The 14,138-nt window shown below is 34.6% G+C and overlaps 1 protein-coding gene across 2 annotated transcripts in view; it reads right to left on the bottom strand.

Moving 5' to 3' along the window:
* The window catches only part of LOC124645180 (alpha-mannosidase 2), a 77,583-nt gene extending 63,968 nt beyond the window's left edge, over nt 1-13,615 (bottom strand). Inside the window, exons 1-2 of one of the 2 annotated variants that reach the window (XM_047184946.1) lie at nt 13,461-13,615; nt 12,493-12,627 (exon numbers count right to left, since the gene is read on the bottom strand). In XM_047184946.1, coding sequence (XP_047040902.1) covers nt 12,493-12,619 — 127 coding nt within the window. In that variant the 5' untranslated portion in view covers nt 12,620-12,627; nt 13,461-13,615. Of the gene's footprint in view, nt 1-12,492; nt 12,628-13,201; nt 13,430-13,460 lie in introns of those variants that run through there. The other variant, XM_047184947.1, reaches the window with a different exon arrangement.
* Between the last annotated feature and the right edge of the window lie 523 nt (nt 13,616-14,138).

Genomic DNA, 14,138 nt, shown 5'->3' with positions numbered 1-14,138 from the left:
TGTCAATCAACTGAGCATCGAAATACCGCATTGAAATTGAAAAAAATGCATTTACATTCGAAACAATAGTGAAAAAAAATCCCCGTTAACAATATGACTGTCGCGAAAGTATCCCTGTCTGAACCAATTTCTAGCTAGGAAATCTGTTTAACTAAAGCCCGAGAAAGGACATTACCTAGTTACTTTTTACCCATTTGCGGGAAGTAGGTAGGGCTCTCGGGGCAATGATGAAACCAATCCTTTTATACCGAAGGATTACTCTTAGAATACACATAGATTTTTTTTTAAACGAAGTAGGTGTAGTAAGTATAAACCGCACCACTCGATCATAATTAAAAGACAAATATTTTTCTGAAATACTCGTAATATTAAATATGTTTAATTTAATAAGTCAGCAGCGTTAACCGATTCACACCTTTTTTTATTTGAACTTTAATTTCAGGCTCATGTATATTGAATGGCAATGAAAAGCGAAAAATGAATTTCCATCGGAAAGCCAATATTTTCTGTAAAATGTGAAATTTAAAGCAAATCCTATTAACTTGCATCAATCGATTCACCGTTAATGTATGGGGATTAAAATCATTTACCACACTTTACAGAAGATATCAATATTTTTTAATAAAAAAAGTAGTTTCATTTCGACAAAATTATTTTATATTTCATAAAAAGTGACGATTTCTCTTCATGGACTTATACTTGAGTTAAAGTACTTGAATCAAAGTTACTTTCTTACCTAATAATGTGCGTTTCTTTTTCTTTAACACAAATTCAGTCCACATCATATTAAAAATCTGGTCTCAAAATTTTATTAATTATCTTTTTAGTACAGCACAAAGAATTGTTTAAATTTAGGTTTAGTAATAAAGCAGGTACTTTATGAAAGAATAATAGTCGAGACTATGAGGAAGTCACTCAAATTAAAATGCAATAAAGACAAAAAACGTTGGCGAAAAACAAAATTCGCCCATGGACGTGAAGTTAATTAAAAACTGTCCTAAGAGTAATTTATAATTGTAGTTACAATGTACAAAACTGCTGTGTATGCGTAGACGCATATACAGTAGGTACTAATGACTGAGAGTCTGTCAGACTTACTGACTAAAACCCATCATGTTCCTTCTTGAGCCCTTTACGTACCAAGGTATCTCTTCCAAACAATGCTACAGGCCGTTAAAATCTTAAGACTGCACACATTTCATCTCAGCCAAATGGTTTCGCAAGCTGCATCAACAATTTCCCGTAACATTCGAAACCGTTCAGATAAGTAAGTAAAATGTACTTCAGTTCTTCCCTAGAGCATTCAACGATCTAAAATAATGCGATTCGAAACAGTTGAAAAGCAGTTTACAGTACCTGCTTTTCAATTTCACTTATGACTGTAAAACCGCTTACTGTTGCTGCAATTAAATTAAATACAAAATGGTCTTACAAGAGTTCAATATGGGGAAAGAGTATTAACTGATACTTTCTGATTGCAATTCTTTCTATTGAAATCACTCATCGTATCAATAGGACACATCGAGAATTTGAAATAATTGTTGCAAAGAAAGAAAAGTAAGGATTTTACTAGGTATTATTACAAAAGACCATTGTTAACATAGACAACGTTGTAATAAGCCACTCGTGTATGTGCAGCAAAGCAAAAGTTCATGTTTATGAAACGTGAACCAAACGACAAGCTCTAATATTTTAATTTCATAGAGTAAAAAATCAACTCAATTTCAAATTCAATTATTCAAACTTGTCTGCAAACCGTTTTGAACGTCAACATTTACAAAAGACAGACCCCAAAACTCCCACCCTTCACCACATCCTATGCGATTGCAAATACCAAATAATTAGGTACGTCAAAGTGAAAAGCATTTTCACCATACATTTCGACGTATTTCAGAGCATTTTACTAATAGCATTGCTAATGTTAGCTCTGATTATCGTGAATTAATAGAAATTCGGAATGAATTCAGAACATATTAGTTTCAGCCAAATTAGATTACGAACGGAATAGGGATTACGTTAGTCCGTTTCGCTGTTGTGAATATATCTATGGTAAAATTCTTGGAAATTCGGTTTGCTGAAAGCTATAATCAAAATTGAATCAACAATCCTTTAATTTACGGTAGTGCATGCCAGTAATGTCCAAATTAAATCAACGTTGTGTTTACCTCTATCTAATACTTACTATGCTACAGAATTATCTCATAGTATTAATAGATATTGCTTTTTCATTTAACTTGTTAAAGTAGCCCTTTGCTAAACTAAACTAACTAAGAACATTCGATGTTGTCATCTGTTGGTTAAGAGACAACAATTTTATTAATATGGAATTTTCATGAAACCTACTACTTACGTTCTTACTAACCTACGTTCTTTGGTAATGAATCATTTTAGGAACAAAAGCCCTAAATAATAAAAACTTTAAACTCCAAGTTTTGGGGGTAATATAAGTTCAAATAAACAGACATATTTCTTAATCATGCGTTTATCTTCGTAGCGAAAATGAGCTAAGATGACTTCTAACAATTTTTTTTCTCGTTTAAGTAACTTTCTTTTACAAAAACAGGCTTGGACATAACATAATCCGCTTAGACATCGCATGTCAGCCTAGGCCGAGATAAAGCAACTCTAATTGTACTGACACCAATATCCTTCAAAGCGTATCATAGCAATGTTACTAACTGCAAATTAGTTACCATGCTTGATAAAGGCGTATGCAGTTACCACAGTTAATAAAAATAACGTAAACCACATTAAGTTATTTCGAATGAGTTCAGTTTGACAAAAAGAGATCTGAAAACGACTAATTACCTTAATTGGACAAGCGAGCGATGTTGAAAGTTTTGATTTTATTTTATTTTTTTAATTATAAGTAATGACTGATATATGCTAATATTTTTAATTGGTATTTTTTTAGTTACAGTCAATAAACGGGAAGATTTTTTTCTATCATATGAAAACTATCATTGGAAACTTTTCCGACCATCGGGAAAAAAGTAATAGTCTTCCTCGATAAATGGAATAAATATAATTTCATTTCAGCAAATAAATTATTTCATTTCATTTCATGGGCTAGCCTAACACTGAAATAATTTTAATTTTAACGATATTTTCGCGTTCAAACAAACCTCTCAGATTTATAATATTGTTATAAATACTGGAAAATATATAAGCAGAGTTTGTATCAAATACGGGCACAATTGCGAGATTAGAACCTATACGACAACGCTGTACCAAGATTTTACAGTCACAATAAATCTTTTATGACACCTTTAAGAACACAAGCACACTGCAAACTTTTAGTCGGCCGACAGTTTGAACGGGCTTTTGAATCAGTATGAAGATGAACGGTAGTACACACATTACAAAGATCAGGTGCTTGACCGGTCATGCCGGCTGAGGGATTGTTCGAAAGAGTTACAGCGGCCCTGGTACACAAAGGTGTTAAGAAGGAACATGACGGGTTTTAGTCAGCAAGAGTCAGACATTTCCTCACGTCACGCTGCTAACCCACAGCTGGAGAGGTCTTTTGATGATTTCCCATAAAAAACAAAAAGGTATATGACCGATATCAGATCGACTGAAAACTTTGATTGGACACAAAATTATCTTAAAACAAAATTGCCAAAAATCGGGTCAACTGTCGGGCGACTTTTTAGTCGGCAGTTTGCTGTTAAAAGTTTACGCACGCCATAAAAGAAGACGTGAAGACACCATGTTGAAATGAAAAGACGCCCAAGATAGCAGCTTCTAGTTGTAAAAACATTCACGTAAGAAAACAAACTTGTTTAAAAGCTAAATCTAAATCTATACTAATATTATAAAGCTGAAGAGTTTGTTTGTTTGTTTGAACGCGCTAATCTCAGGAACTACTGGTCCAATTTGAACAATTCTTTCGGTGTTAGATAGCCCATTTACCGAGGAAGGCTATAGGCTACTTTTTATCCGGGTTCGTGCAGAGGTTCCCACGGGATGCGGGTGAAACCGCTGGCAGAAGCTAGTGTGGAAATAATTGGAAAGAAAGAACTAGATCCGGCCGTGGTGAAATGCTATTTGATTAGTGTAAGTGAATATGGGATTTATTTACTGAGTCAAGTTTAATATTAAATATTAAACACACTTTAGATAAATAACGTTACTTTTTTTAATAATAAATTGTAACATGGCCATTAATTTTAAGTTTCAGTGTGAAGGAAGTGGTGTGTTTTTGGAGGCTCTAATTTGTAAACTTGACCATCAAAAAGTGCTGATTTTCAGCTGTCCCTAAACAAATGAATTAAACAGACTTTAGATATATGACGTTATATTTTTTTAAATAAAAATGTATGTACCATGTTCAGTAATTTTAAGATTCAACGTGAGGGAAGTGGTGAAAAGTTTTTTGGGCCTGTCTTTTGTAAACTTGACCATCAAAAAGTGCTGATTTTCAGCCGAACCTAAACAAATGACGTTTTATCTCTTTACAAAGAGACAATACGACGTACGTATGAAACCATAACCTACATCCTGTAGTCGGGTAAACAGTCGTAGCAACTATATGAAAAGTGTTACATTCGCCGATAGAGTTAGTTATAAAGGTGCTTTGTTATGCTCGCCGCGATAACAGTTATTATTTATCGTAACTTGTTACACGGCAAATGCAATGTTTTTATTCAACTGCCTATTAATTAAAATATACGTAGGCTTTTGTTTGTTTCCTTTTACAATATTGAAGTCAGTAGCTGCTTTTCACGAAAGAAGGTGTATTTCGCCGTTTGGATTTAAACTACAGTCTTACCAAGGGGTATTGTCTTGCACGAGAACTGGTTAGAGGAGGTCAGATAGGCAGTCGCTCCTTGTAAAACGCTGGTACTCAGCTGCACCGATTAGACTAGAAGCCGACCCCAACATACTTGCTGAAAGTCTAGGCAGATGATGACGGATTTTTAGTAACCAAAATTAATTAAAGAAACCCCAATTATTATCTGTATTGGTAGACAACCAAAGTAATATAAAAATAAAACTGATAAGAACATTTTTTATCCATGTTTGTAAATGCAAATATTTCGTTCTGTCAAGTACTGATTGATGTGTTGTCGTGTCTCTATTTTATCTCGCCGTAGTTTTTAATTGATCACGCAATGTTGCAGTTTTTTACTCAGCGAATCTAGTGTTGGTTTGTAAAAAGAATGGGCAAAGTATTGCAACATTTTATACGCAAGACTACACAAAATCTGATGATAATCTGAAGACGAATTGAGGGTTTTGACAAAAACATTGACACGTTAAAATTGAAAATTAAAGTTGCGTTTAAACCGGCAACACATAAATAAGACTTTAAAATACTCCATTGACAATGTACAAAAATCTTCATAAGTTACACATCTAAAAGAGTTTAAATATTGGAAGGGGTATATATTAAACACTGCCTTCCGAGGCTCACAATAGCTTGAACGCAATTTTCAACGGCCAGTGCATTCCGACCGACTTCGGCACCATTCAAGGCTCTGCAGTCTTTTGAATTTTCCAATATATAGGACTTACGTTTTTTTTTTGAAGCCATTGTTTTTTATTGACGGAAAAAAATTACTAAATTTTCTGGGCATTATAATTAGCCTTTACGTACGCTATTAATAATTATTGAAGGTAAATAATCGTCTCACACAGCACAGAATATCATTGTGCAAACGAATATTTCCTCATTACAAAAATAATTACCGATGGCAAACAACGCAGCTATATTTATACTGGAATATGTACTTACAAAGTCATTTAATATTAAATGGTTATATTATTGTGGGTTCAATATCTTCTGTTTCCCACAACTGTTGACATTAAAGTTGTTATGTAGAAGTAAGTTCGAGCCGAGATTACCCGAATGGAAATACAAGTAATCGTTAGTTTGCTGATTTCCCTAAACCAGTGAACAAGTAAATACTTTAGTTATATTGCGCATTATTTATTTGGTTTTATTTTAGATCTCGTGTCTCAATTGCAGTTTTTAAACAAAACGAGAACTGATGTTCACATGAGCGATTCTTGATGCAAAAATTGTTTTTGTTTTCACAGCTCAGACACTGGTTTATTTGTCTTCAAATACTAAGTTTTCTGGCAAAGAGGCCGGAGAACACTGCCCTCCTACGCTCGTCGCCAGTGTCAATGGCAATTGCCGCCTCAGGCAGTTACGTGCCAGATTCCGCTGCATCCTTGGTATGGGCAAATTCGGCAAGTTTTGTGCTCCAATTAACCCGAGAGAACGATGCTTCTAAAGCGAATCCATATCATAAATGAATTGAATACCCGATTAACGAATCTCTTCTAAGAAATAAACATCATTATTGAATCGTCCAATGTAAACATCACGATGACAGTGATTTTAAAGGTATTAGACAATCGAATACCAATTACGGATGGCAATTCATGTCCGAACTACAATTTCGATTTCTTTAAGCGTCGCGAAACTTGTCAAACAAGTTTGTTCGTCACGAGTGACGGACGAGCGGTAGCGCAGATCCTGCCATATCGCCGGCCAGACCCGCGGAAGGTCATACGCTTTTCATGACATATTGCAAGCAAGAGTATCAGAACGCCTTCGCGTAATCTGAATAAGATTAAATATGAATACAGGTATGGGAGGTACACGCTCGGCGCTCATAAACCTGGTTCAAATAAATTCTCAAATTTTATGCGCGCCGTAAAATCACTCTTTATGTGATTGCATCGGGCTATTAAGAGAGCGTTTAGCGAATAAGAGCTAAAAATGTGTATGAAATAGGAACAAAGCTTCCTTACTATAAGGTAAAATTGCGATAGAGATCCGTAAAAAAGAGTACCTTGTAATTAATTGGCAAACGTTACCTACGCGTTTTACTACCGTGGACTTAGATCGCGGGTTTGATTGCTAATTGGATTTTCCGACAAGAGTTTTATTTAACCTATTTTTACGTACGTGCGCCAAACTAGATCCGAGTTACAAACTAAGAGATATTTTTTATGCAGTATATCATGGTTTCATTGTCGTGGTGGCCTAGTGGGTAAAGGACCAATCTCTCAAGTATGAGGGCGCGGGTTCGATCCCAGGTCAGGCAAGTACCAATGCAACTTTTCTAAGTTTGTATGTACTTTCTAAGCATATGTTAGACACCATTGGCTGTGTTTCGGATGGCACGTTAAACTGTAGGTCCCGGCTGTCATTGAACATCCTTGGCAGTCGTTACGGGTAGTCAGAAGCCAGTAAGTCTGACACCAGTCTAACCAAGGGGTATCGGGTTGCCCGGGTAACTGGGTTGAGGAGGTCAGATAGGCAGTCGCTTCTTGTAAAGCACTGGTACTCAGCTGAATCCGGTTAGACTGGAAGCCGACCCCAACATGATTGGGAAAAAGGCTCGGAGGATGATCATGGTTTCATTGTCAGCAAGAAGCTATTGTATGTGTTACTCAACTACCTGAGTTGAGCAAAAAGGCTGTATGAAATTCTCACGGCTCATCTCGAATCGACACGTGTTATGCGATCTCACAATGACACAAATCGTGAGAAGAAATGTTCTAGTCAGCAATAAATCCTACCACTACAATATAACACTGTCCTTAGTTCACACGAGTATGTTTCAATAATATAGATATACTTAATAACTATCTTTGCAGAGTTCAAATAAACCGTCTATTGAAGGCTATTATTTTTTTAATTACGGTACTTATTCTTTTATGTCACGGCGTCTATTCTTGTGTCCCTCGTAGAAAGAGGTCGGTATTGACCATTTTATTTAGTTTTACTTTTAACTATTTCTAAGTACTTTTTGCAAGTTGGTTAAGAATTGAGAAAAAACCTAGCGGAATTGACAATTCGATATTTAGGTATACTTATAACTTCATAATATGATATTTCTAGGAAGAGAAATATAAGCTATTAAAGAGTTTACGATTTATGCCGACTCAATTTGAATGCTTGAAAATATTAATTAAAATAGTTGATAGCGATATTTCTGTTATAAAATGAATATCGATTTTAGTTGGAACAATAATTTAACGACACTCTTTTAAGCGAATGATAAGATTATCCACTATCGAATGAACCCAGCTACGAAACTAATCGAATTTCAATTATACTTTATCAGTATTTCGGTTCTCATTAATACGTTTTCTGATTGCAACTAAATACTGCAGCTAAGACTAAGTTTACGCAGGTTCATTTAAATCGATACTTTCCAAAGTTTAGATGAGTTTTCAGCTTCGTCTACTAATGTCCATACATTTTACCTTAGTTCGTAATAAACATTGCATTAAGTTCTGCAGAATATATTAACGGGTAAGGTAAATAATTTTAATTAAGCAAATTTCAGCAAAATGCACTCGACCATTTTAATTCGATCGTGTGTTCAGAATTCTGTAGTGAATGTTTGTTTGAAATAATTGTGTGTTGCTATATTTCTCATTACATCAATTTAACTGGAGAGCTTTTGCTACATTTTCGTTGCATTCTATGAAATGTTATTTTATTATGTCGAGCCCAAATATGCAATTTTACACGCCTTGTTGGCAAATAAATGATACTGATTCTGACACTTTCGAATCAATTCCAATAAATTCAAACTCGGAACTCAATGGTAGGTACTTTTCCGGTGTTAACCCTAACTTTCTTAAATTAGCTTAAATAAAAAGTAATGGCCGTATTTAGAATATAAGAACTATTAAACAGAATATCGTACGTATTCGAGCATGTTTCTTTTTTTGCTAAGAAATAAATGACGAGACGAGCCTTAAATATCCGAACCAATAATAACGTTACTAATTACACCAACCGGTAAAACGATGTTAGATAAACAAAAATACATTTATTTCTACTTCGAATAGGAACTCAGTTATTTGTACATACTTAGAGCACACTGCAAACTTTTAGTCGCCCGATAGTTTGTTCGGAGTCATAAATCAGTATAGAAATGAAAAGTAGTATGCATATTAGGTATGAGGCCGGTATCAGACCAACTAAAAACTTTGATTGAATTCACGACATTAAAAAATCATTTTTTTATAAATATTGGGCCAACTGTTGGCCGACTGTTTTGTCTTCAGTGTGCTCTTACTAAAATCGTGTTGACAAAAGTGTATTACAATGTTTTTCGTTCAGATCGTAAGGGTAGGAAAACACTGTCAAAGCAAATAAGGAAGTTGGGGTTTTTACCTTTAGTATAGAGCCCGTCATGGAAAACAAAAGTTAATAATAAGTATAGGTTTAGAAGCCACGTTATTGTTTTAGAGTAAATAATTTTCTGCCGTTCCATGTTATTTTAAACCGACTTCTCGAAAAGGAGGAAACTCTTTTCTGTTTTGTAACTTACCCTTTGCATTGACAATGATGATGGGTAATTTTTAGCGGACATTTAACGACTTGAACTTTTTTTTGCTTTTCTTGATCCACCAAACTTACTTCAGAATATAAGTAAAGCTTCATTTCCTGAATATAAAAACATTAATATTTATTGTCAACGTACAAGATTAGAATAACAGAAGATCCCATGAATTATAAGTTTGATCTAGTCCCTCCACTGCGGCTGGTCATATCGTAAATAACTCGAGGTGGCTGCGGTTCCCTTCGTCGAGAATACCTGCGTATGTTTCATTCCTATGCAGAAAGTTTCATCCGCTGCCTTTCCCACTATTTACACTAGTTTGTTTCTAAAAGGAATAACTATGCATTACTAAGACGACATTTATTTTTAGGGTTCTCCAGTTAAATTGTAATTACTTTCCGAAAAATGCAAACATTTACCCGCGTATAAAATGTCAATTACCGAGTGTTACGGTATTTACAGTGGTAAATCTGAATCAAAAAGTATTACACTATAAATGAATTAAATTCGTCGAAACTCATTCAATGATATTATAGGCCAATCGGCTTTTAACTGAAATAATATTAAAAATGTTTATCCACGTTGCGTGACAAAGTTGTATCATGATGACCCGAGGAAAATTGCTGTGGATGTCAGTCGGAGAACAATTCAGAAACATATTGAAACTCATGTCACAGTCACACCTATTAAGCCAATTTGTCACAGCATTGAAGTGAGAAATTCCGTAGTAACCACTATCTTAATTGATGGTGTTTCCAAAGCAATAAAGTTTGCATTCGAAATGCACTCGAATGTAAAGTGTTCGAAACCATGTCATGTTAAATATGCCGAAAGGATTTAGTCGTAATCCTACCGACCAATTGCAAGCTGACTAGATTCCAACACAGGTAATTCACTAATCTGGTCATAGCTACACGTTGACACGGGTGTACCGTTAAACCGATAAGCATAGTGCACAATATCCACAATACGTGGAAACTGGGCCAAGATTCAGTTCCAAGAATTATCACGGACAGAACGGTTTTTTAGTTTTCAAAAAATCCAAGCGTTCAAAGAGGTGTTAAAAAATCTGGAATTCGCACGAATCAAATCTGCGGAACCCATTGCTGTCCACACTTATTCCACACATATTTGCCCACTCGTCACCCCCTCGTCCCATACAAACGCTCATGGACTTTTTTCAGCTTTATTGGTTTTTGTAACAGTTTCTGATGAACTTTAAAAACTTTATTGGCGAACACCATTAATCGAAGCTTGGACATCAGGACGTTGAGTGCAATTGACGGTCAACTTCAGGTGTTTTGCAATGAATTTGTAGAGAAATTTAATAGGAAATGCGAGCTGCCGTTGTGCTACAGATAGAAGAGCAATCTATTCATTGCGAATTTGTAGCAGTAATGCTCGCTTCTGGCGTTACGTTAAATTGTTACTGTATTAGTACCGATACCTACGGACGAAGCAGGTTGATTTTCAAACGCTATCAATACCGAATTTCGGGGCTTTTCGACAACATCTGCCAATCTATCCGATATACCTATTTCTCAGAATCTCTCGGTAGCTTTTATGGAGCTCTATCCGAAATAGTGTCAGCAAGAGACCTCCTTACCCATGTATTTTAAAATTAATTCCTAGCTAACTAGCAACCTAATAACCGTCAGATATCTTCCTGGCGTCGGATAACTATCATAATTATAAAAGTAATAAGGTTACCCCAGCTAACGTGGATGAAAATAATATTTTAATGAATTAATTTTTCATATGAAAATGTCGGCGACGCGCGACATGCCGACCGACGGGTGAACTAGCATGTTTATTTTATGTTTAATTTTAAATCAAGGAAATGCAACATGCGTTAGTTACAAGTATATTTTTATTTGCCCTAGGCCAATATTTGTCGTTGCTCACTCCATCGTGCTGTTTGCTATACGGTTGCCCGATTACAAACTTTAACACCGTTGAAAATATATTTCATATGATTCATAATTGTAAATTGCTTTCACGAATATCTGTAGCTCATAGTAAACTCGTAGACGGGCGTAGGGGTCGATTCAAATGGATATTTAACTGGAGAACGGCCAAGAATCCTGGTCAGCTAATATATTGAAGGATTGATGAAATTTTGTGCTGGAGTGAGACCGTAGCATTGTTATATTCATTTTATTTTACTCGGCGTGTTAATGGGGTTAAATATATATAATTACGGTGCACTTGTGTGCAAAGTTTGACGTAGTTCTGCTGTGTACGGTACGAGTTACCTTCCTCATCAAACAGATGCCTATTATCTCTATTACAGACTAATTAGGAACTGAGTCATAGTTCAGCATCTTGTGAATACGGCTCACGTGCTTATGTCGGTACGTCCGTACGCATTGTTGGATAATTTCGGCTACATTATACCAAATAGTTTGTATTCAAGATAGCTTACAAAGTAGGTACCTACTATTTACTGAATAGAAAATAATGTGAGTAGTTTGAGCAAGTTTTTACAAGGTAATAGCTGACGAAAATTGTAGTGGAATGGTCAAGGTTACAATTACCTGAGATGGAGATTACATATGTGTGTTTAGTTAAGTACATATGAGACTTAGAACTTATACCAATACACATGTATGTGGTATCTGTTGTTTATATTAGTTGTGTGGGAAATCCCAGCTTGGTATATTGACTGTCTGACTGAGTTGCTGATAATATTTCCTTTGTAAAATGAAGTTGTATATGTGAATATAGTTAAAAAGAAACTATTTAAGCTGTTAAAAATAATTTCAATGTTTCTTGCCGGTTGTTTTCCATGGGATACCCTTATGGAATCATGTAACTATAATATGTGTTTGTCTTTTCTAAACAGCTTGTAAAGGCCTATTTAAAATATGTATTTTTTTTAATTCTAGCTTACTATTTGAGTAAGTTGAATTCAATACATTTTATGTGAAGATGGTTGATGATAGAAACGGATAAATAATTGTAAATATAAAGATGTTGGTGAGTGTTTTGAAGAACTTCCTAGAAAATGTTATTTTTACAACTTAACCTGAAAAATATACATTATAATAACAGAGAATAAAATTAACAAAATTATAGACAACATAGAAAAAAATTACAAAAAAATTAAACTAAAAAAATATTTTTCAACTGAAATAAAATTTACATTTAACTTATTCTAAGCACTTACTTGGCTTGGTGAAGTTGGGGGGTGATGCATTGTAGAAGTAGCAGTAGACCCCAAAAGCCAGCACGAAGAGGATGAGCAGCAGGATGCGGGTGGAAAATGGCCGACAACGGAGGATGCGGGTCCTCATTGTGGAAACTGTTAACAAAGGAATTTATTTACAATTTTTTCCTTAAAGCCTTTATTTTTATATTAATTTCTATTTAAAGTATTTAATTAACATAAATTAGAAGTAAAAAAGAACGTTGAAACAAATCTCAATTTTAATATAGGTATTCTTCATACTTAGATAAAGTCTCACAGACTCAAAAATGCCAGTAAAAACTTTTTACTGGTGTTCGATTTTAATATCGTTAAAATGGATATTATTTAAACATTATTCAGGATTTTTTACAAAATGTCTAAGTGTAAATGTTTTTATTTTATTTTATTAAATTTCTAACACGAGGTAAATTACGAATCTCGAACAACATGAGACTAAATAATTCCAATAATTCTAAAAAGTGCTATTATTTAGCTTGCCTTCTAAAACACCGACAGATTCCCCCAAAACCGCCATCGAATTCTACTTGTTTACATTATTTCAAACTCCCGTAATCCATCTATCTAATTGCCAATTAAATTACAATCACTACCGACAGACAACTCTAAATATCAAGCAAATATCAGCCAAAAAATAACAAGAAGAAAACCAAAAAATCTTATACTTTACCAGATATGAAGAAAACCAAAGATTACGTACGTCAAGACGATTAACACAAGCCATACAGAACACAAAATCACCGTGCAAGAATAATAAAAGTTACCTTGTTTCATCAAAACTTAAAATTTAAAACTAAAATAAAACTTTAAGCACAAAAAAGTCACGACCAAAAAAAATTTTGCTCTTCTTCCTTCAATCGACTTTGCGTAAATAGTAAACAGCCAAGATGCGGCAAACACTTCAAACTACTTAAAATAAATTTACTCACATTTTATCTGTCACCACTATATTAAAAACGAAGTTGACATTTTAGTTTATTCGAAACAAACTCGATTATTTATTTATCTGCAGTGTAAGTTATCGCTCACGCTTGCATGCAGCAGCTAGACGCCACTGACGACTGCGTGCTCTAACCAACCCACGACTACGGCTACAATACCGATTGGCGATGGCAACTCGCTTGCCGCGGGGTTGCCAGGAGCGCTCCTAAATGCTACCAAGCGCCAAAAAATTGCACACCGCTTGAAATTATATTGTTTAGTTCTGCATCATATTCCTTCTTTTTTTGGTCAGTTTAAAATGTAGAAACAATCAAAAAACTGAAATTTTAATTACAATTTGAAAAACGTATTAAAAAAGTTTTTTTTTTAATGATTCAATTTCCTGGAAATAATGCTATTTGTTTTTTAATCGAATATTTCTCAATTACAAACTAGATATATATATAGTGCTGTCATCATCCGCTTATTTTTTACCCAGAGGGTAAAATGGTATTTTATTATCAAGACTAAATAATATATATTTATTATATTTATAGTTGCTATTTTACTGTCATAGGACGTCTTGTGCAGTGCAGACGGCTGCGGCTGCGATAGAAGAACTTACAACGCTTTGGAATAGAATGGGTAATATATTACTTAGTAACTAGCTGTTTTCCCGCGAACCG

This window comes from Helicoverpa zea, chromosome 31 (genome assembly GCF_022581195.2).
Source record: "Helicoverpa zea isolate HzStark_Cry1AcR chromosome 31, ilHelZeax1.1, whole genome shotgun sequence".
Lineage (NCBI taxonomy): Eukaryota > Metazoa > Arthropoda > Insecta > Lepidoptera > Noctuidae > Helicoverpa > Helicoverpa zea.
Note: the sequence above shows the minus strand (reverse complement) of the source record. Positions and strands in the feature narration are given on the sequence as shown.